Source organism: Hypomesus transpacificus, chromosome 13, assembly GCF_021917145.1.
Source record: "Hypomesus transpacificus isolate Combined female chromosome 13, fHypTra1, whole genome shotgun sequence".
In the NCBI taxonomy this organism is placed as follows: domain Eukaryota; kingdom Metazoa; phylum Chordata; class Actinopteri; order Osmeriformes; family Osmeridae; genus Hypomesus; species Hypomesus transpacificus.
Genome location: NC_061072.1, coordinates 9,288,456 through 9,312,558, shown reverse-complemented (window position 1 = coordinate 9,312,558; position 24,103 = coordinate 9,288,456). Strand labels below are relative to the sequence as shown.

Below are 24,103 nucleotides of genomic sequence, written 5' to 3'. Positions count from 1 at the left end.
CCTCCCTCTCCATCCCTCCCTCCCTCCCTCTCACTTTCCTCCCCTTCCCTCTGTCACCCTACTCCTCCCCCTCCCCCCTTGTTTTTCTGCTCTCACCCCTATCTCTCTTCCTCCCCCCTCCCTCCGTATGCGCTGCAGATGCAGTTGCCATAGCGACCAGCTGCTCCATGTTTGTCTGATATTTTGTCCATTAACAGCCCTGCCAGCAGAGAATACTAATCAGACATCTCCCCCTGTCCCTAAGATAGAGGGACACAGAGAGAGAGAGAAAGAGAGAGAGAGAGAGGAATAAAGAGAGAGATGGTATTTATAAAGCTCATCAACTGAGCCTGTCTGTTCACGCTATGAATGAACCCACTCTCATCTTTCCACGCCGAGCAACTGAGGGTATTTTTGTCACCTCAAACAAGAGCCGTCATCCATACAACTAATCGTTTTTACATGTATTTTATGTTCTTTCGGCAAAGATGTTATAAAATCCAATTATTTGTGTGCTTATAGTCTGACTTGGAACCATACTGTACCAACGGATACACCCAGTGTTTACCTTCGATACAGAAGCTTTCAGATACATCTGCATGAATGGACACTCACAGGCACAAACGTACAAACATTCACACACACACACACACTTCCATAGCTCCTGTCATGGCAGGGGCGGGAAGCGTTTGGGGGGGCATGATGAATTGAATGATGGGTTGGGAGCTTCTTAGACTGTGTGTGTGCATACAGTTTATGTGTGTTTGCGTGCGTGTGCGTGTGTGGAGAGAGAGAAAGGAAAGAGAGGGAGAGAGGGAGAGAGAGAGGGAGGGAGAGAGAGCCTGACCTACTTTCTCCCTGCGTGGATCTGTACGGTGCGGCAGTGCTCTCTGCCTGCTGACTGACAGGGACAGAGGGACAGGTCACCTGACCTCCTCTACCTGACAGGGACAGAGGGACAGGTCACCTGCTGACTGACAGGGACAGAGGGACAGGTCACCTGACCTCTCCCTGGTACCACCCTCCACTCTGGTGCCTGCCTGCCGTGGACCTGTACCACTGCATTTCATTCTAGATTCGGACATGGGCGTCATTGCCCTTTGACCTTTACGGTTTAGCCCCTACCCTCTAGCTGTAGTAATCCGCCCAGCAACAGCACTGTGTCATCTCCCAGTGGTCACCTGCTGTCACTTTCTCTGTGATTATTCTCCACCTCCTGTCCTCACATGGCTGGCCCTCCTTCCCCTCCCTCGTCCCTCCCATCCCGCTCTGCCCTCGTTCGTCTCCCCTGTCGTCCCTCTCTCTCTCACATTCATCTCCCCCACGGTCTCTCTCCATCCCTCTCTGCCTCCCATTTATCTCCTTTCCTGTCATCCGCAGCCTTGAGCAGATCAACTCTAGAACCCCCCCGCCCCTGCTCAGCAAAGTTGTCCACCACCAACACATACGCACTCTGCCAAAAGTGTTAATAAGCGGCAATAAACTCGCTCTGGATTGAGGGTATTGATTCCATTTAATGAAAACTTGGGTAGGGGTGGGGGAGAGGAGTCGGTTCAAAGTAAGCAGTCACCCACTGGCAATGTGGAAGTAGCTCCAGCCCTGGACCAGCAACTACCTCGGGGATGTCCGAAGCCAACTCCTGAAGGATCTGCCAGCCACTAAAGAATGGCCACTGTCACCCATTTCATGGTGCAGAAGAGAAGAATGGAGAGGAGATCGAAGAGGCCCGAGTGATTGTTTGAGACGGAGGTGTGGGGGAGGGGGGGGGGGGGGGGGGGGGGGGGGGAGGGATCCTGCTGAGGAGCCATTGTTGCTGAGCAGCGTTGACACCATCTGTACACCGGCTCAGAGACGGGCGCTCAGGAGACGCGCCTCTGCTCACTGTGCTGCTTCCCGACAGGGAACAGCACCGCTACTGATCCCTTACTGGGAGGACGACACGAGGGAGGAGGATCCGAGGAGGGGGGTGCTCTTTGTCCCTGGGCATCTGTCCCGGGGACTGGACACAACCAGGAGCAGACTGGAGGCCTGGCAGGGACAGAGAGTGGATCCCCCATCTCTCCAGGGAGAGCATGGCACCATGTGCTCCGTCTGCCCTAGTCTCCGACACGCGCTCTCTCTCTCCCCTGTCATCCATCCCATCAGTACGCATGATGAGGCGGGATGGTCCTCATGCCCCCACACTGGAAGCTGCAGCCTTGGGTTGTAGTGTCCACTCTGCAGTTTGAGCTCGAGCCCGACAGGGAGGCATGAATACGAAGCAGCTCCTGGGCTCTGAAGCCGCAGGCCTGTTGGTCTTCAGGCAGGTTGACACAGAGGAGAGCTGAGGGTACCATCCACTCTCCAGCCCTCACCTCCTGACCTCCACCCGGGACCGGGTGTGTCCTAGCTCCGAGTACAGTGAGGGCCTCTGATCTCAGGCTCCCTCTGGCAGCTTCACTGCAGGGCTTCCTCTCTCTTTTCTACTCTCCCGCAGATTGATTTTTCGACCCCCCCCCTCCTTTCCTCTCCTCTCTCCTCCTCTCCTCTCTCCTCCTCTCCTCTTTACTGTTTTTCTGTCCTACTAGCAACGCCTTGGCTTTGATCAATAGTTTTTTCTTTCTGCTGCTAAGCCTTTTTCGAGCATTTTAAATGGCCTACTTAGTAATCCCCTCCGTTTCAATGAAGAGGATAGCTCTTTTCTATAGACATGCAGAAGACATGCGGAAGGAAGGGGAGTTAGAAGAGGGGAAAAGCAATATCTACTGTATACCCCAGATTCTCCTCTTTCACAAGTTAAGAAATATTGAAGGCAAAGGCTGTAATGATTTGATGAATAATAACTTAAGCTTTGGGAGGTTTTGAAGGACTGAAATCTAAACACGTTACATTTTCTTATCGGCTTCAGTTATATTTGTCGGTATTCATAGTCTGGTCTTTTAGGTTGCTCTTAGCTGCAGTCTGGAATCAGGAACCATAAAAATGTTAACAAATGAATACTGGGAACGAGGTCACTGATATTCAGAGGTGTGTTTACTAAACTGGGAAGTATGCAAAAATGATTCTGTTTGTGAGATGGGGGGGAAATGCATTTGAGGCATTTGCCTATGGCTATCTCATCGTCAGCTGACATGAATTCAGATTTCATCTTCACTGCCTCTGGATTATGGAGCCATAGCTTGAGGACTGTAAAATATTGTGGCTTTCCATTCAAAGCTGACTCAGAACACATCATCTAATGCTCAACACCAGCATGGGGCTAACCCTCCAGGTCCTGGGGTCCTCTGGTGGGTGCTAATGAAACAGCCTCACACTCGTCTAGATAGCACACACCTGCCTCGACAAAACCATCAGCTCTATGGACTGTCTCTCAGGCTGGAGTCGTTAGTTGCCTGCTAGGTGTGTGTGTGAGAGGGTGTAGCATGAGCACGTGAGATGCGTGAGCCAGCCACGTGAGGTAGAGTGCACGTTCTGTTCTGTTCCGAGTTCAGCGCTGATGGTTGTGAGAGTGAATGGGGGGTTATGGTGACACTGAGATGCCCACCTTCCCCTTCTCCCTCCCTCTCCCCCTCCCTCGTTTGGGATGTGAGGGTGGTGATTGTTCATGCTGGCGGTGGGGGGTGGGCTGCAGGGCATGGATAGTGAGGCTGGGGGGGGGAGGGAGGGGGGGCTGGGAGAGGGGGCTGGGCCATCCATCAGACATGAAGGTAGCATGAGTCTGTCGGCCTCTCTCCCTTGGCCAGTATCAACACATACACACACACACACACACAACATTCACACATACACACCCACAGCATCTTGGTATTGATCAAAGGAGACTGTTGTTTTTAATAGACCTCCAGCTTCCTCCAGCATGTGAGGGGTCGTGCTGTGTCTGGAGAGAGCAGGGCCAGAGATGGGACTGACAAGCAGCAGGGTTCATCTTCCTCTCTGCCCACTTGAACAGCTTCCTGTGGAGACCCTCCTTAGGCCTCAGACAGAATCTGCTGTGCGTGTGTGTGTGTGTGTGTGTGTGTGTGTGTGTGTGTGTGTGTGTGTGTGTGTGTGTGTGTGTGTGTGTGTGTGTGTGTGTGTGTGTGTGTGGCTGTTATTGTGATTGAGGATGTGGGTTATTTTCATCATTCAGTTGGTTTCGGTCCTATTTGTGTGTGTGTGTGTGCGCATGTGGGTGTGCGCAAAGCTCTTGGCACAGAACCTGAGCTCTTGTTGATCGTCTGTCCCAAAATTGGGCCGTCTATCTCTATCCCCGGTACACAAAGCCTGCTCCAATCCTGCCTGTATTTACAATCCCACATCAGTAGTTTGGTCATGTATGTGTTTCATCCTGTCATATCATTAAACTGCTGCATCCCTCATTAGTGACTCAGGATGGCTCCCTGAGTCTCGGTTGTTGTCAGTCACCGCGGAGGGTCTGACCTCACTATAACCTTTTTCCAAAAATATTTTTGCAAGTCACGGATGTGCTGAGTGTCCATGCGGAGCGTCCGTGCGCTTAACTGCACCTTCGGAGAGGAAGACTCATCCATTTTTCAGGAGACAAGAAAGCTTGGTGCTGAGCCAGAGACACTGTTAGAGGGATGACTCACAGGAGTTGCCCAGATATGCTGATAGACTGCCCTGCTCTCCAACTGCCCGCACGGTTCTCCTCTTCCTCCTCTTCCTCCTCTTCCTGCCTTTCCACAGACCCTAGACTATGGATAATAATTATAATATCATAATGAGGATACAGGATTAAGTGGCAGTTTATTGGGTACATAGGATTTACGTGAACGCACCCACACACACACACAAACACACACACATGCTCGTTCACACACACACACACAGTGGAGGAGAGCAGGAAATAATAGATTTTCCAGAGGGAGGGGTGCTGTGTCTTAGCTAAGTCTCCCCCTGAGGTCTGTGGGTCTCCATGGCAGAATGAACACAGCAGCCTTACAACCACTTAGCATTCAGCACAAAGATGCTCCATATGCATATATAGAGAGAGATATAAAGATAGAGATATGTGTGTGTGTGTATGTATGTGTGTATATATATATATATATATGTGTTTTTTGTGTTTTGATCCTGTCCAGCAGTTAGCCAGATGATCTTTTCATGCTGACATCCTTAGAGCCTTTTTATAATAACCTAATATGACAAGCATGATTCACCTAGTTTGTATTGATATCCACCATGTTTATAGGCTACGAAACCCTGGCAGTGGACCTTTTCCATGTCAGATATATTGTTTGTAAATATGCCATGAAACCCTTGGCGAGGTGAAGCCCAGTGTGTGTGTTTGGGAGTCTAACTCTGGCTGCCCTTCAAGGAGGCTGGAGGCATCCCCCCTGGCTGCTGAGAGAGGAGGAGAGAGGGTGGGGGAGATGGGAGAGAGGGGGAGGAGGAGAGATGGAGAGAGGTGGACAGACAGGCAGGGAAGAGACATACGTCAGTACTGGCTTCCCATTGGCTGGCAAAGGCAGCCATGACAGATGGAAGAGTTCACAGTGGTTTCCATAGAAACCAGTATGTAACGATACTGCCGTAATCCTGGGTTTCTCTGCTAGAGATGCATAGAGGTGCAGGAGTGCAGTGTGGGTAGTTGAGGGTATTGTTGTCTGAGGCATTGTTGCGTAACAGCCAGTGTCAAGGTCAAAGTGAATCACTGTCTGAATTTAGCTTGGTCTGAAGAGATGTTGTGGTTAGTTTTCTGATTTAATCAGTATGCAGTTTTAGGTTTCATTATGTTGTTGACAAATGGCATGAGTGGCACTTATCAGTGAGCCAGAACCAAACTGAGTCAGGAGGAGAGGGGGAGGATGCGTGCTTATAAAGGGAAGATGGCAATTGAATCTGTGCTCTGTACCTTTATTAACCTACAGTAGATAGGCTCTCTATTTCTCTCTCTATTTATTTCTCTCTCTCCCCTGCTTTTCGAGCTCATGAAGAAATTCACCCTAACAGATTTTTTCTGAGACTTTTTTCCCCCTCAACCTCTATTTTATTTGCCTCATCGATCTTCTTTGAAAGCAGAAATGTCTGTTTAAGCGGAAGATTTAACTAAATGTGACAAGAGCTGAAAGCCAGCCTACTGCTGTGCTCTCCCACAGCACCAGCATTGGGGTCCTCCCCTCCCAGCTTCTCTGTTATCAATCCTAATGAAATATCGTTTGCTTCTATAATATCTATGCTCAGAGGCATGTCCAAAGGCATTTGAAATGTGACAGTTATGTATTGTAGAGCGTCATTCCGTTTAGTCTGTTAAGCGATTAGCATGCACATTTTTTGTTGTTGTTGTTGATGTTCAATGAAGGTAATTCCACAGTAGTGTTGAGGTGAACACTTTAATATGCTACCTTTCTGCCCCCATGTCTCACACTCAATGTTGATGTTTTTAACCTGGAACAAACATAGACGCTAACTTGAAAATCCTGTTGGTGTGTGAAACACCACTGTATCAACAAGTCTAACACCCCCCCCCCCCCCCCTTTCCCCCCTCTCTCTCTCTGCAGTGAAAAGAGGAAGCTTCAGGTGAACGTCACCAGCCCAATCCAGTGCAGCATGAACGGCAGGAAGTGCACTGTCATCGTCGAGTCCAAGATCAACCAATCACAGCCAGACTTCACCAAGAGCCGTTCCGGTTACATCCTGGCTGTGCCCGGGAACTGACGGAGCTGTGGTCAGGTGACAGGGGTCAGGTGACATGGACGGAGGGGAAGATATCAGACATGGATGGTTCTGGTCTTCATCTGGTTGAGCATCGACATACTGTGATGTGAACAGTATGCACGTAGGAAAGTGGACATCTAAATAAAAGCCATGATAAATGTCTTTTTTGAATACAGCTCAATGAATAAGATGTTATGTATATTTCAATACTGCAAATGTCGTTTGTTAAACAGTAAACACATGCACAACATTTATCTATAGGCTACAGTATATACTGTATATATAAAACCAACCAAAGAGTTGTCTTTCTTCTCACAGTAAACTTTTTTAGATGTAATCACATGCTAGTTTGTCGATATAATGAGATTTGGAGTGAATGCGCAGATGAGGGTTTTATTAGGAAAGCTTACACGATGTTAAGACAGATATTGGATATTGTTTAGCCAAATCAAACAGAAAGACTATGACAGTGTTAATGGAAAACAAAGTAACCCCTAATAAGGATCTGAAATCTTATTTAGATTTTTCTTGTTTATTATACTGGGCGTAGTTTACCAAGTCTAGCATCTGATAAACCTTTTTAGTTTAACAAAATATATATATATATAGGTGTTCGCGATTGTAAACAACAGCTATTTAAAGAAACTTATCAATAACCACCTTTTATTTTACAATTGATTGTTAACTTAATTTGTTCATGGGAACCATTATGGGTAAGAAAAAGGTCAGATACTTTTCCCTAGCTGATCGTCTGTGTTCCAGATGAAGTGTCATTGGCACAGTTAGACACAGTCCGACACAGTTAGGCACAGGGTGTTTAGACGGATGTGTTGAGCATATCCTGAACAGAAAACTGCTCTGAGAGGAGCATTAAAACCTCTCTTAATTTAAAACCTGTATCATTTCCTGTATACCGTATGTTTATTTGTAGCACTGTCAGCAAACGACATGCTTATATTTTCATCCAAAAGACTGTAAACAACACAGGGCCGCATGCTCTATGTATTGATAAAGACTGTACTTACCATTTGTTATGGTTAACAAAAGGAACTGTAGGAGAAACCGAGTTATACCATATGATACCAAAGCACAATTGTAAACCTAGCAGAGACCTGGAACCCTATAGAACTTCTTGCGCTGGTGTCACAAGCTCATGCTAATTGCCAGTCCCTGGAGATAATGGTATTTCTATTGACCTGGAGTAGTCCTTACTCCTGAATGGAACTGGCTCTTCAGTAATAAACATGGATCATTAGTGGAGAGGAAGATTGTGTGTGTGCTTTTGAGAGGGAGAGGGAGAGAGAGGAAGAGAAAGAAGAGACAGTTGTGTTTTTGTGTGGATAACAGTTTGTTCATTAGCTCCTAGCAGCCACCTCGCCTGCTCCTCTCTGGCTCAGTGTCAAATAGGCTGGCTACTGGCCATGTTGAATCACTGGCCAAGGCCTTAAAGAGCAGACGAGCAGTTGCCTGGTCTCTAGCTTGCTAGCGACATGACGGGCTCCAACAACACCATATCCGCAGTCACGTTAGCGATGCTGTTGTTAACTGACACCTTATAGTATGTAGAGATGAATTTGCTGCTTTATACAAATAACCTAAAGTAATCGTTTGTTATACACGTCATTGATTGTATGCAGTAGGTTATTATCGATTGATTTGCTTAGATGTAAATTGATTGTATGCGGTTTCTGTTTTGTGTATGTATCTCGTTTCTACAGTATGTATTGGTTATTGATGATTGGAGCGCACGCCTACAGTACTGTATGTGGATGAGTGAGTCTTAGTCTTCCTGTGTTAATAATGATTGGCTCTGATAGGCAGAAGCGACAGTGGAGGGTAAGGAAGAAGGAACTCTCTGAATACTTGGCCTAGTTAGTGTGGCGGAGATCTGTCAGCCGGTATTACTCTCCCGGCAAATAAAAAACTCTTTACCAATCAGTTTCATAAGTACTGCATTCCTGTTAATTGCTTTAGAGTATTGGCTGGAAAAATCTGTATCTTTAATAAGTTAATTTGTGCCACTACTCTAAAAAGTCTTTACCTTGCAGCTGTGCAGTGTGACCTTCTTCCACAGCTTGATAAGGAACTTCATACAAGAAGATATTGGAGAGTGTGTGTGGTTGCATGTGTGTGGATTGTAAGTGTTGTCCTGTTGGTATCAGTAATGGCAGTAATACAAAGCCTCACTTGGACTCTTTCGTTTTTTTCTTCTCTAGTATTTCTTTGTGTTCCTGTCTTTCAAATATCTCTCCCACTTTCTCACTTCTACACTCCAGTGGTCAGAACTATGTTCAGGACTGTCTTGAGGAAGCTCCGGATATGTGATGCTGTTTCCTGTTTCCTGTCATCACCAGTCACACTGTACTTGTCCTTCTGAAATCCATCAACTCCTCTGGAACTGGTTGTATTTTGAGGGTTTCAAGTCCCTCGTAGCTCAGAAACATGGAGTAATCCCATCACTGATATCATCTACGTTTAACAGTTTGGGAAAAAGGTTGTCAAAGTAAAAAGTAGGTAACCTGTGCCATCACTTTGTACCAAATAGTTTTTTTGTTGTCGTTTTTTTTCTTTTTTACAAAGTCTGGTTGTTTTTTTTGTTTTTGTTTTTTTGTTTTACTGGATTGGTCCTGTAACCTTAGTAACTACATTACGATGAATGGAATGCTGCAGTCTACATCAGTTTTGCTTTTTAAAACATTGAAATGAAGTTGATTTGATTTGAATGGTAAACTGTTATTGATTGTGAGAGCTTGTGTCTGCATCTTTTTCTCTCTGTCAATGTCAGTAGCTGTGTTGTCAAGGTCATTGTGAGCTCACGTGACCTATGTTTCTGTCTTAGACATCGTCTTCACCAGACTGAATATATCAAAGTGCCTACAGAAATTGATCTTTATAATTTCAGGGAGTTTAATTGCTTGATAAATATGGGAAGCACATTGTATTGATAACCCTTTTGAGTTGTTAAAAACATATTCAATATTTGCTGGCTTTTCAACAAATATATAGGCAGATGCAGAATACACTTCAAACCATGTGCCTAATTTTATAGTTGCATATTTATGTAATACATCCATGTTGATTATGAATGAATTAAAACGATTGGACCAAATTTTAACGGAACGTCCTGTTTTATGTACTGTATATTAGGTATGAGCACTGCAGCATGTTTCACAATTCTTTTAGAGTTGTTGTTAAATTAACAAATGTATTTGATTTAATCCAGTGGACTGTCTATTTACATCACAGTGTCCAATAGTATGCTTATACTCTATTAGTATAGGCTTTATATATCACAATGTGTGTGTGTGTGATTAACCATTAGATGCAGTAGGTCTACTACTGTATTGCGAAAGGACATTCAGTAGAGAGTTTTGCCTACTGGTATGTGGGCTGTGGTGTTTTTCTCTGAAGGCCAGCTGTTGTCTTTAATGACTGATGCTGTCATGTGGGGGAGACCAGCGCTAATCCGCCTCCTAGCAGCTGTTTCTCTGGGTGACGTCGAGTCTCCAGAAGCCTTGTGCTGTCGGGGGTGATAGTATCACCTCCCACTCTCTGTTGATGAGCACAACCTCTACGAGCTGGGGGAGATGAAGGTCTTCTGCTGCTCCGGTCTGGGGAGGGATGGAGAGATCTGTCTGTGGAATGACTCACAGAGACAGAGAGGGCTTCTTGGATCAGTTTCCATCTTTCACCTTTCGGCCAATCACAGAAGACACACACAGGGGGCCTTAAATAGATCATGCATATATAATGACTATGTTCATCTTCTCTTCACGCGTACATGTGTGTGGTTTCTTGAGCGGTCATGTTCACAGGTACACTGTTGTCCAGGCCCTCCTCAATTCCTTCATATGAAATGTGGACCATGATGTTCTGTGTGCCGTCGAGTTGTGATTTCACAGATATGGTGAACATTCAAACTCCTTTTAAAGGATTTTCTTGTAGTTTATAGAGAGGACAAAAACAACCACTTACTTGTGCATCATGAACGATCAGTGCATTTTATTTTCCATCACAGTACAAAAATAAATTAAAGTAAGCAGAAACAAACTGAAAAAAAGTTTCAATTACAGCAACAGCTTTTTGTCATTTTTTTTTTTTTAAAGAACAGTTTTTACAGCATTATACCCCTCCCCCCTCATCCAAGCTGAACCCCTGAACATGGGTGGGTTCATACAGTACCTTGACCACCTTTTCATCATAAGAAAATTAATTGCACAATTTCTTATGTACAAATAAACTCGCACTCTCTCGCACACTCACAAACACACACACACATTCACACATGCAGCCTCTCATTTTGAAGCTCTTTAACACCATTTCTTTTTTTTGTTCTACAAAGTACGCAATAAGATACAGAAAAAAGAATTGACAGAAATCTTAAGCTAATCGTCTTTTTTTGTACTTTTTTTTTCAATTAGATTTTTTTTTTTTTTTTTAAAGCTTTTCAAAAGTATTTTCCTCAAACTACTACTCAGTGATGCAAGTGAAAAAAATTGCACGTTTTCTGAATTGGGGCAAAGTGGGCAGCGAGAGGTTCAAGACTCCTCTGTATATGCCTCAGACCCCAGTGTCCTGCTTTTTCCCAAAGCAGTAGCCCATCCAAAGTGCATCTCCCCCTACTGCGCTACAAAACACACAGATCAAACTCTCGCATTGCACTTTGTGTCTTATGACAAGGCTGAATGCCGTTGGACTCTTCCACGTGTTATGAGTATTCCATATCATACATCTTCTCTTGGACTCAAACTGATACAGCAGAGGATAAGTGATCGTAACAGCCATCTTAGAGAACTTCCATCACGAGAAAACAGCTTTTTGTCTAAATAAAACCACATACAAAAAAGCCTTGGTTGAATGAGACTGAGAATTTTGCTTATCTAGAAATTAATTTTGAGAAATTCAACTACTGAAAAAAGCATGCGCAATTTGTCATTGCTCAGATGAGAAGAAAGCGGGCAAATACATTTCTTGGAGGTTTAATTTTTTCCAGAGGTCCAAAAGCTTGTATGACAAGGTATTCTCATTTTCATTTCAGCTCTACCAATCTACAATGTGTTTTTTTTGCAGTATCTGACAGCCAAGCTAACAATTACAATCTCTCTTGATTTGATACATATGAAGATTGAGGAGCACAAGTCTGCTGGTCCATATGTTTTTTCATACTGGTTGCCATGGTACTCCCCTTGTCCTCTGCTGTCTTCCATTTAGTATTGTGGCTGTTGATTGAAAACCTGATTATCTCTATAGAGGTCTGCTAAACTCTCAACCTATAACCTCATCTCATCTCGTTCCCATCTGAATACATTGGATTTATAAAGTATTGGAATTGAGGGATTATTTGACGGTGTGCAATGACATTTTCCGTTAGGACACTGAATGGAGTTCCTGATTTTGGACTCCTGATTTTTTTATATTGATATGTGCAGTAGTAGTTCAAGTAGAGGGCAGTCATGCAGGTTTGTGTTGGGTTTAGGGCTCCTCAGAAAATCTAAGGTATGGGGTTTATGATGCTAAAGCTCTCCCTGATATTGTTACTTTGGCGATGGTCAGATTTTACGTTGGTTTAACCTAAGGGCTTTAATTTGTTCTGCATTATTAAATCCCAGCAACATTAATTTGCATCAACCACCATCAATCTTCATTCACACCAAAGATAAAATCACCAGTTAACAGCTATACCCCACCTTCATATCACGTGCCTCAAAACTGATCTTTCATCCATGATCTTTACATTACAAGGGATGTGCCAAAGATAATAAATAAATGTCAATAAATTAAGTTTCAATAAATAGTCCTCATTAGATGCAAATCCATCTAATCATTCAAACAATGTGACATTGTCCACTGTTTTCAGACCTACATGATTTTCATCAAAGATTTGGCACTCGTTAAACATTTTCTATGCTGAATATTACATAGCACAAAAAGGATCTTAATTCTGAAGTGGTTTATAGACACAACCTTAGACAAAAGTACAAAACAATTCCCTGGTAAACAAATAGCCTATTTTAGCAAGCATAGCTAAATAAACTAGTTTCAGTTGGTTCACAGCATTCTCTACAGCAGATGCAGTTGGTTTACAAATCATATGGGAAGAAGAAAATGACTTTTCTGCCTTCGAAAAACTCTAAACATATGGCATGGCACACGTGCATTACATTTCTAAGTAAAAAAAGCTTTTTTTTCAAGAAAATCGATAAATAAACCTCTCTAGTGTCAAACCATCAGAGAGTAAAACATCCATTTATTTGTACGTTTTTTTCTTCGATGAAAATAAAGTAGGTCTTTTTCAACACGTGGAATGGGAACACGTGTAGTTGTCTGGTGAAGTATCCTACAATGCAACTCTGGCCTATTATTGAAAAAGCATGAAAATGCTTATCTCAGCATGGTGGTCCCCACATGTCCTTAGTGATGGTCAGATATGCACTGCAGGCAGCAGAACTGTGCAGACTTATCCTTGCACTGGGAGGTGGGGTGGTGGTAGGGGGGGGCATTCACAGTCTAATGATCAAGTCTTAGCTTGTCAGTTCTTCCATGATGCGAGCAGAGGCCCAGTCACGCGATGGTCCTCACCCCACCACGGTACGCAGTGCACATCAGGAACAGTCAGCATGTCGCTGGTGCAGCAAGCTTCAGCCTCAGTCCCTCTACACATTCATAGCTGTAGATGTGTCGGTAGTTTTTTTCTTTTTTTTTTAAATGTTTCTTTTTTTCTATTTTTTTTTCTATATATATATATGTGCAAGCAGAGAATGTACTCAAGTCTGGCATTTGTTCTTTAGGAAGGTTATCACAAAGCTTTCACTCGCAGGTGTCGTGAAAATGTCATCCTCTCTTTTATAAATAGGTTTGGTTCACAGAAAAACTTCCCAAACGTGGGTATTTGGGATCTTTCCTATCAATGTCGGATTGAAGTGTTTTTTTAAATAATTTACTGAATTGATTTACCATGCCCCCTATGTTCTAAATGTGTAATGCTATAAATTAATCATGGATATAACTAACTATGTTCAAACATCAAACTTTGGTGCCCCCAAAATACTTTCCTTAATCCTCCTCACCACTGCTTTTGAAATGCCAGACTGGAGTAGACCCCAACCCTCCTCCCACCCCCACACGCACCCCCTTCTGCCCCTGTCCTTGCACCACTCCTCCCTCCAGGGCCCCTCACCGGTCCAGGCCGATGAGCAGGCGGCTCCTCTCCTCCTCTTTCTGGCTCTCGTTCTTCAGGTCAGCAAACACCTGGGTGAAGTAGTGCGGGTCTGAGTTGATCTGGAGCATCTTGGTGCTCATCAGGTTGATGATGGACAGGCAGCGGTCCCAGAAGGTCTCCTTGGAGCTCTCCACCAGGAAGGGCTTGAGTGGATAGGAGATCTCGTTGCCCATGTAGGAGTAGGACAGGTAGAGGCAGGTGAGCAGCACCGCCTGGAGCTCGTGCTCGGTGGCCACCTCAGAGGACACCACGTCCCGGCAGAGCATGTAGACAAACACCACGTTGGCAGGGGTGATAAAGCCCTGGTCCTGCCAGCCCTGGAGCAGCAAGGAGCGGTCCACGCTCCGCAGCCACAGCACCGGGTCAGTGGGAGACAGGTGCTTGAGCCGGTAGCATCGCCGGCACAGGAACTCCCCCAGACAGCGTAGCAACTCGCTGGTGGAGGCCTGCACGATCACCCTCTTGGGCGTGCCCGCGGTTATGTTGGAGTTGGTCAGTGGGGCTTTCTTAATAGAGGAGACAGCGTTGTTGGAGCCCTTGGTCAGGGCAGGTGTGCTTTGGTCCTGGGTGAAGCTGGACAGGTTAGCGCAGGACTGCGACTTCTTCAGGTTCTCGTTGTTTAGATGCGAGACATTGTTTTGGTAGGCCGCGTTGGGCTGCACCTTCTTGGAGCCTTTTTTCTTGGCCGACACGGCCACGATCCGTTTCCAAGGCAGCACGTTAATGAGTGAGTGTCGCTTCATGTTCTTGTCTTTGGCGTTCTTGCTGTTTTGCACGGCCGTGTAGTGGCCCACGGTGGCCGGGCCATCCTCGAAGAGGGCCGCTTTCCGGTAGCTGGGCGAGAGTGACAGGACGGTTCCCATGGCTACTGAGAGGGGTTATCCAGGGGTGTTTGCCTGGCTGGCTTAAGGGATGACCAAAGATAACGTTAAGAGGAGATTCTGAGGGTCTCAATGCCTCAGTGCTTCCCAGCTGTGAGACCCTGGCTATAGGTTGTAGTTCCTCTTAGGCATCTATGTCTGCCGTGGATCCAGAGGATGACAAGATTTGTAGACTTTGTAGCCTGTGGAAAATAAAACATGCAAACAAATGTGATTATTTGTGTTCAACTACAAGTTGGTTTTATGAACAAGTCATTGTTTATGTCATTTCCCTCTCCCTGATGATGCAGCTGAATCATTCTTTATTTCTTGATTTGCCTCTGCAGAATGGGTGGACTAAGTAAGTGGTCTTATATTGATCTGATTTAGCAAGCTAAATTAAATGCAAATGGTACAGTTAAATTCCCACTGAATGTATGCAAGCCAACCGTAGGTCGCTTTTCAACAAAAAAATCGTTAAAAACACATTTACCTCACAGTTGACTCTTATGATCTAGTTTATGAGACAAGTACCCACATTTCTGACAATATTTAGAAATGTACCAATGTTTGGGATTGACTACATTAAAACACAAAGTCCTCCAATCACACTGAATAGCAATATACCACTCAATAGTCCATCGTTTTAATTTCACTAGTCCTTGATTTTTGTTTTCATTTTCGTCATATCAGTAGACCTGATTAGAAATGTAGAGCCGACTATTTACTTGGGTTTCAGATTACATTTGAACTTCCAATGTGCATGTTTTGGCAACCACTTCATTTTTACATTATTTGTATTTCCATTGGACTCATTGGTTTAGAGCACGCGCTGAATACGCTTTTCTAGATCAGCTCTCTTGTTTTAAAATGGTAGACCAGAACGTAAACACCTTTGTGAAGGTCGCCTTTAATGTAGCTACCGATTTACAAAAACAACCACCAGTTGTGATGATTGTTAAACCGTAATGGGATGATCCAGATAAACAAATAATCCTTTATTAGCCGATTAAGTGCCACGATTAAAAACACGTAGTTTTCAACCAATTTACACCATCAATCCAAACTATTCTTTACAGCCTCTAAAGGCAATAATACTCACTGAATGTACCTCGAGTAGTCATAACACTCCATAAGAAGTCCGAAATTGCCTTTATGAAGTTTCTTGTTGATTGAGGAAGAATGATTGTGCTTGAATAGCTGAAAGTTGTAGTTTTGCGAAAGTGGTTTTTGAACATCGTCTGCTGTCCAAGGTTCTGAAATCGAATGCGCCCGGCGCAATAATAAAGGCGTAATAATTGTCTGGATTCTAACCAACTCCTTTGCTGATTCATTTGTTGATGTCCTAGTAGCCTACTCTACGAACGATAGGCTAGCCTATAACATAACTATCAAATAACATATTACATCCCACAGGTTTAGCAGCCTTCTTTTTGAAAATGTCTAAATACCATGTATTACCAAAGTCTATGCCACTTTACCCTACATTTCACAATCTTTCCAAGCTGTGCCCAGTAATTTACAACATTAATGACATTAATTGATGATTAGAAAATCTCAGTCTCACCGTGAGATGTTTTCCTTGAGGAAGATGACGAGGAAAATTATTTCAAGGCAGCGATGTTTTCCTTGCAAGTATCCTCTATTTCACTGAAATTCAGGACGAAACACCAACAACCATCTCGATAATTGTAGTTAAAAGGATAGCATCTTACAATCCTTTTGGGAAGAAATACGTGATGCAAGCAAAAACATCAGCACGCTTTAACATAGCTCAGGATATATGACCAGTATTTCTGGTGCGCAGGCGATGGAGGCAACTGTGGACTGGATGCTGTGAAGATGTGCTGTTGGTCCTCGCCGCGAGAGATGCGGTTGCGAAGGGCTTCTGTGCGCTCCCCCGACTTGCGCGTACTTGAGAGGATGTCAAAGACAGTGGTCGAGCGCCGCTTTGTGCGCTCTGTCTGTGGTGCTGTTTTTCCAATACCCAATCACAACAAGCTACCGCTGAACTCAATGAACCGTTTGTTGTAAGCATGCTAAGAGCTTGGGTTTTGAATGCAGCAAAGTCTTCTGAAAATATTAAAGTATTAATTAAAATGTGAGAAGCCTTTATATATTTTCAAATGATCTTTTCTGATGTGTTTTAAGAGGCAATAAGGCACAGCACAGTAAGCTATGTTGAATTGATTTAATTCCAGCATGCAAACTCCTAGGCTTTAAATTCCAAGAACAATGATAATACAATGAACGAGGAATCGTTCAGAAAGTTTCATTGTTGAATCACTTTAAACATGCAGTAATACAATTAAATACATATGTAGTGTATTTGCTTCAGCGGAGGCCTACGCCTCAATATGGCTATGGGCCCACACGTTGTTTTTCTTTTTTATTTGCATACATTTCCCACAATTCTCAACTGCTTGCTGCGTAAACTACGTATTTCCTTTGGCGTTTTTGATTGTTGTAGGCAGGCAGGTTTTGAATAGGCAAGATGGCGGCTGCGGCAGTGGTTGAGTTTCAGAGGGCTCAGTCTCTCATTAGCACGGATCGTAACGCCTCTATTGATATTCTTCATTCTATAGGTAAGTATTAACTTGAGAATCTAAAGTACTCAGAACGACTTGTATCGTTAATATGTTTGTGATCAAATGTTGACATTGCAAAGGCTTATACATTGACATCTGCCGGTTTGTGTGGCGTGCTGACTCACTGTAGAATCATGGGATAACGGTGGTTAGCAAGTCAACTTGATAGGCCTTGACTTTTTAGTTGGACTGAACGGTAATCTAGCTATGTGGCTAACTAGCTAGCTTCATAAACTGTCAGCGTTTTGACTATCTTTCACTGTTATAGTGGTCACTTTTTGCATGGTAGTTACTGCTGACTAGCTAGCTAGTTTTATTCAAGTTGTGTTGCTAGTGTTAGTACTGTTCGCTATTTAGCTAGGCTAGCTGCTAGTCACTGTCAATGCCTGGCTAGCAAGCATTAGCATGACGTTGTCACAGTTATGTTTTGCAAGAACAACCACAGTTGCATAATTACATTCCTTGCTAGCTAGTTAGCTAGCTGGCGAGTTACATTGCAATTGTTGAGACTGACCACATTATGCATTTGCTTCGGCTCACACTTGTTTAAACTAGTTACCTACATGGGTACAATGTGTCTGTCTTTAAATTGCCTTAGTCACAGCTGTTGGCAAAGTAGCTAGCTACCCTTTTTTGTTGGTGGCTGGCAAGCTACCTCAGGTAAACTTGCGATATAACATGAGATGATAAATAAATTATTTTTTGCAAAAGTCATACTTAGAGATGCATCAACATCTATTATGTGGGTTCATTGATGATTAGCCAGTGTGACAGAAAAGCCAATTTTGTATCTTGTTTATTTGTATGTCAACAGTGAGGAGAGATGTGCAGGAGAATGACGAGGAAGCCGTCAGGGTTAAAGAACAGAGCATCCTGGAACTGGGGAAACTCCTGGCCAAAACGGGACAGGCAGCAGGTGAGCCTCCCATGTCTGGTCAACAGGGTGTCTGCTGAAGGTTTAGCTTCATAGCTACTTTGTGGTAACTGTGTATGATGCATCTAAAGTGCTATGACGGTAGTCAACGAACTTGAGCCTATTCCAAGGATGGAGAAGTTGTTGTTGTTGTTGTTGTTGAACTTCTCACGTGACTTCTCTAGAACTGGGAGGGCTGCTGAAGTTTGTGCGGCCATTCCTGATCTCTATCAGCAAGGCCAAGGCAGCCAGGCTGGTGCGCTCTCTGCTGGACCTTTTCTTGGACATGGAGGCAGCCACGGGCCAAGAAGTGGAGCTTTGCCTGGAGTGCATTGAGTGGGCCAAGGCTGAGAAGAGGACCTTCCTCCGACAGGCGCTGGAGGTAAAGTGACCCCGGAGTCTGTGTCTTACCCCGTCTGTCTATCAGCGTTCCCTTTTTTTTTAACCCTCCTATTCCCTCAATACTTTGGATGTTACATTGACAGTGACAGATCTCTTGTCCCCTGTCCTTAGTCTCGCCTGGTCTCCCTCTATTATGACACCAAAAGATTCCAGGAGGCCTTGGCACTTGGTGAGTGACAGTTCTTGCTATTTCTACTGACCAAATAGATGTTTTAGGGATCTGCTAACCCCTGTCTTAAGTTGAGGTGGTGAATCACTAAATAGCAGTGTTTCCCACACATAGACTCATTTGTGGCAGTGCGCCACAGAATCAACACCGGCCGCCACATATTGCGTTTCGTAATTTGTTTTAACACTATTTAGGTTAAAACACGCAGCGTATTCGTCCAGCTGCATTTCCTTACCCTGCTCTCCCTCCGTCTCTCTGTCACTCGCGCGTCTTTCTCACATACGCACACAGTCACAACATCAGCACACGTTACAAAGATGCATACCTACGCCGTTCTAGTAAGACCGACAGCTATATCAGCGAGCCTTCAGCATTAGTGCCTTAGCTAAAGGTCTAGGAAAGTTGAGGCTACTTTTGTTAGGTACCTACGAACATGTCTTAATCGAAGGTTCCCCTTCGTTCTTTTGGTGACAAGTCTCAGGAGCTAGCTACTTACCCGGCGTCATGGAGCCGACCAGTTAAATAGTTATTTAGCACTAGCGTTGCTACCTGCATATGCAGAAATTATTTGTTTGTTGTGAATAATTTTGGATTCATATTTAATATAATAAAGTTCGCACCCCTTGCCACTGATCAAAGATATAAACTAAGCCTACTGTTTCTCCACGTCAGCTGACAGCTTCTCCTAGTCTAAACCTCCTTGTTTCTGACCTGTCTGCAGGTTCACAGCTGCTGCAGGAGCTGAAGAAGATGGACGACAAAGCTCTGCTGGTGGAGGTGCAGCTGCTGGAGAGCAAGACGTACCATGGTCTCAGCAACCTGCCCAAGGCTCGGGCTGCCCTCACGTCCGCCAGGACCACGGCCAACGCCATCTACTGTCCCCCTAAGCTCCAGGCCGCCCTGGACATGCAGTCAGGTTAGACTCACTACAGTCACTTCAGGGTTTCCCGCAGAAAATGTGTCAGGCGGTCGCTTTAACTGCAAAGTGCTGCGGGAAACCCTGCACTTTCCCATGATCCCGTGTGGAAATAATTATTTTTTAGTAGGGAATAGCTGAAAACGAAACTACTTACAGCTTTGCTTTCTGTATACTGTAGAACCCTTATTCAAGCAAATGAGAGTTGAAGTGAATAAGTGAACTTGTGGTGTTACCAAGGGTGACAGTGACTCATCCCCTTCCCTCTTTCCAACCTCCTCTGAACCTCCCGCTGCTTGCTCTGGAATCTGAATTGAGCTGTGAGGAAATAGTGACACTGACCTTTCTTCATCTCCCACCGCAGGGATCATCCACGCGGCGGAGGAAAAGGACTGGAAGACAGCCTACTCCTACTTCTTCGAGGCCTTCGAGGGCTACGACTCCATCGACAGCCCCAAAGCCATCACCGCTCTCAAATACATGCTGCTGTGCAAGATCATGCTCAACACGTAAGTCATGACGCCACTTGGCTGTGATTTAGAGAGTTAGTCTGCAGCTTTGTGACTGGGTGTGCGCAGACATGATGTACATTGTGGATGTGACATGTGTCCCCAGACCAGAGGAGGTGCAGTCTTTGATCAGTGGGAAACTGGCCCTGCGGCACACCGGTCGACAGGTAGCGCTAGCTCCAGTGTTGTTGTGACGACAGGCTTTAATGTTACAGCAATTCATCACTGACTACTAAAACATTCTTAGCTCTACAGATTGATAATCCTCCCTCCCTTTCTATTCCCTTTTGCAGACGGATGCACTGAAATGTGTTGCGCTTGCCAGCAAAAACAGATCATTAGCAGACTTAGAAAAGGTGAGACCTTTGGTCCATCATGTTTAGTGTACTAAAGGTTTTTTTTATGAGTTGACAGCCTTTTATGACGGGTCCTTTTCCCGGGTGTCTCCAGGCACTTACAGAATACAGAGCAGAGTTGAGGGACGACCCAATCATCAAAACCCACCTGGCCAAGCTCTATGACAACCTGCTGGAGCAGAACCTTATCCGTGTCATCGAGCCTTTTTCCAGAGTACAGGTAGGAAACAGGCCTGGGTGTTTTAATTGAAATATTTGTAGCTCGATGAAGTTGCTTTGTGGTTGTCAGTGGATGCATCTAGTAATGGCTTTCTCCAATCTAATCTAAATATTATTATTTATTTTTTTCCAGATAGAACACATATCAGGCCTCATCAAACTGTCAAAGGTAATTATGCTTCTGTTCTGCAGTGAGTTTGCTTGATTCAATATTCAAATAACACTAAACTGCTTTCTTTATTCATTGTGTTTTTTCAGGGGGATGTTGAAAGAAAATTGTCACAGATGATCCTGGATACAAAGTTTCATGGTAAATCTACAGTTTACTTCTGTTTAGAGACAGCAGATATCCTACTCTTCCATGTGTTTTTGAGTGTGCTGCTATACACAGCTGTGTCATGTGTCTGTGTGACCTTAGGGATCCTGGACCAAGGCGAGGGGGTTCTGATCATCTTCGAGGAGCCTCCTGTCGACAAGACGTACGAAGCGGCCCTGGAAACCATTCAGAACATGAGCAAAGTGGTGGACTCTCTCTACAACAAAGCAAAGAAACTAACATAGGTAAGTCACACAGGTCTCTCCAGAACACCACTCTGTTTACGTTTACATTTACATTTATTCATTTAGCAGACGCTTTTATCCAAAGCGACTTCCAAGAGAGAGCTTACAAAAGAGCATAGGTCACTGATCATAACAACGTGATAGTCCCAAACATTGCAAGTAGCCAAAACATGAAGCATACATTGTGAAAAGCTAAACAAGTGCCAAAGGGAAGACCCATAAGAGCATGCAGTTATACAAGTTACAAATTAAACAACATGAACCACAAAAGTGCAGGACTGTACCTGTAGAAGAACAATCTACAAATGTTTAGGATTCTTCTTTACTTTCGTTGTAGATCTATCCTGTTCTAAATGTGACATGTGATGCTTATCATCTCCAGGAAAAAATGGTGACCACAGCAGCACAGTGGAGGAGGTGTGTGACCAGCGTGTTATATTTTAAAAGGGGACAAGGGAGAACAGCAAAATAGTTCCTCAAACTGCAACAAATGGGAGTCCCAGTTTCCCCAACGAAAGTTCCTGTCTCCCTAAACGGACAATTGCATCACTTCTTCTTTTCATTTTGTCCATTTTTCTTTTTGACGTTCATTCAAGATTCTGTATAACTGTCAGCGGCCAGAACAGGCCATCAGGGAATATTGTAAAACCACAATAAAAGATTGACAAGTAAAAGTATACATATGTTTATATCTCGTATAGAATTGATGGTGGGGGTTACAAAGTCTTGAGATGACCATTGCCACCCCTGAAGGTGCAATACTGACCTCAAGGGCCCCGATCTACACTTCTTACTTAGAAGGACGAGGCTTTTTGGTCAAGGCTTTCTTTGTTCTTGGCTCATATCTCTCAGAAGCACACTAAGTTGGTTGAATCTTTAAACACCAGGATGTCCCTGCCAGGCAAACTTGGGTGCAAGAGCTCCCTCTAGCTCTCGCATGCGTGATCATCATATCGCTACCAAGTCGCTCTGTTTCCTCAGTTTCAGTCATTCGGCTGTCAAATTTTACCATTGGCCTTTTTCTTTGTAACAAAAACCTAAAATTCTGTCACTCCACTTTTTTTTTTGTCCCATTAAGATCATGGAGCAGAATGGGTGCCCTCATACCGCCAGTGCCCCCTTTTGGTCCTCTGCTTTGCCTCAATGTTTGGGAGCAATATATTATAAGGGTGGAGATGTATTCATTGCCTCTGAGCTTCTATGTCTTATCCCAAGTAAGCAAATTTCCATTGTTAATTCTTAGCTGAAGTATGGTATGCTGGTAACCAAACAATTTGTATGCTCCGATTTTGTTGTTTTTGTTTTCATTTATAAGTCATTTTTAAAATAAATATTTTGTATTTTAAGAAGTTTGTCTGCCTCTTGGAAAAATATCACAAATTTGACCTGACAAAGTTGGATGTGGTTGTGTACCAGTCTGTTGTGCTCCAGTGTTGGAATACGTTGACCTGTGGGTTCCATGTGTTGGATAAGTGTTTTAAGATGATTGGACTGTGGTACAAAAGAGTAGATTGACTTGCAGAGCCTTCAGATAAAATGTATACCACGGTGGAGGAGGAATGAGTGCCTGTATTTACTTATAAAGGATGGAAAAGTCAAAGGGAAGAAACTTGTGCAAGTATGATCTAGAACTGCTGGATTAGTATCAACTCAATGGGACTGACTGGTCGTGAGCATTTGTTGATGGTTTTGAATACTGTATGAAGTACTGATGGAATTTTGTGTTTTAGTTTCTACTGTTGGAAAATGTTCCTGTGTGTTGGAAAACCTCATCACATAAAAGGGCATTAAATCAGAATTTCAATGACAGCTTTGGATTGTTATGTTATTTGAACAGACATTCTTAAACTTGCAATCAGCTTGTTCGTGTTATGAACCGTTATTTATTCATTGCCACACAAATGAAGACCGTTCATGGTCGTTTAGACCAAGATACTTGGTTTTATCTTTGGTTTAGGGTTGGAGAACCTGAGAATTAGAATCTTTGTTTCAGATTTTTTTGCTAGTATTTCCAGTTTACTCAGATTAAGTGCCATAAACTGCACCAAACTCAAAGCAGTAACTCCATGATTTCTTCCTACTTTTACAAATGTGTTCACTTACGAAAAGTATTTTTACTTAAAAAAAAATGCTTTTACTTAGGTTCAAGACTTTAGACAGTGTGAAGGCTTATAAATAGTAATGTAAATGTATCTAGGACCCGTGTTACTTCCCAACAAAAGGTTTCAGAGAAGATGTGGGAAGCTTGCTTGGCCCTCAGTGACATGTTCATTCTTCAGTGTTATTCTCTTGACAAAAAATCATGGTCAACAGCATTGTAATTTAACTCATCGATGTCACTGCTTCATTGAGTTTTCCCAAACCAAAAAAAGTATTGTTGCTTGTTTTGGATTTCTATACACATCGGTATCAAATGTACATACGGTTCTTGCTGATCAACAATTACCGGGTATGTCTGATGTTCAGATGAGTTCAAATAAATATTTTATGAAAATGTGTTTGTTTTTTATTTTCCCTCATGTGAATGACCTACTGCGGTGTTATTGGTGCATCTGATAGTATTTAATTTGGTATGGTACATAAGGAGATCCTGGGGTGCTACCTTGGTGCTAAATCTCAAACTGGGGTTTTGATGTTGCTTCAATTTCCATTAAAGATGTTGAAATACCCCAGAATTGAAGCTATTTGATTGAAAGAGCAACATGTTCTTGTAGTTTGTTTCACTAAAGTAATGTTATTCATCGTAATGTTAAGCTTAAGAAACAGATATTGATAC

General features: G+C 43.7%; 3 protein-coding genes across 3 annotated transcripts in view; 2 read left to right on the top strand and 1 right to left on the bottom strand.

Moving 5' to 3' along the window:
- The window catches only part of myo1d (myosin 1D), a 34,216-nt gene extending 24,487 nt beyond the window's left edge, over positions 1-9,729 (top strand). Inside the window, exon 11 of the mRNA XM_047032010.1 lies at positions 6,459-9,729. Within this exon, the coding sequence (XP_046887966.1) occupies positions 6,459-6,615 (157 nt within the window). The 3' untranslated portion in view covers positions 6,616-9,729. The remainder of the gene's footprint in view (positions 1-6,458) is intronic.
- Positions 9,730-13,039: 3,310 nt separating this feature from the next.
- Positions 13,040-16,523, bottom strand: cdk5r1b (cyclin-dependent kinase 5, regulatory subunit 1b (p35)). Its single transcript, XM_047032554.1, has 2 exons — positions 16,262-16,523; positions 13,040-14,897 (listed from the first exon to the last, which is right to left on the bottom strand). The coding sequence occupies exon 2, from the start codon at positions 14,695-14,697 to the stop codon at positions 13,789-13,791; it is 909 nt and encodes a 302-aa protein (XP_046888510.1). The 5' UTR covers positions 14,698-14,897; positions 16,262-16,523; the 3' UTR covers positions 13,040-13,788.
- A 640-nt stretch (positions 16,524-17,163) lies between these two features.
- On the top strand, positions 17,164-23,136 carry psmd11b (proteasome 26S subunit, non-ATPase 11b). Its single transcript, XM_047032716.1, has 13 exons — positions 17,164-17,279; positions 18,097-18,198; positions 18,381-18,577; positions 18,709-18,766; positions 19,488-19,682; positions 20,047-20,191; positions 20,298-20,358; positions 20,485-20,547; positions 20,642-20,767; positions 20,900-20,935; positions 21,025-21,076; positions 21,185-21,327; positions 21,710-23,136. Exons 1-12 carry the CDS (start codon positions 17,189-17,191, stop codon positions 21,325-21,327), a joined length of 1,269 nt encoding a protein of 422 aa, XP_046888672.1. The 5' UTR covers positions 17,164-17,188; the 3' UTR covers positions 21,710-23,136.
- Positions 23,137-24,103: the final 967 nt, after the last annotated feature.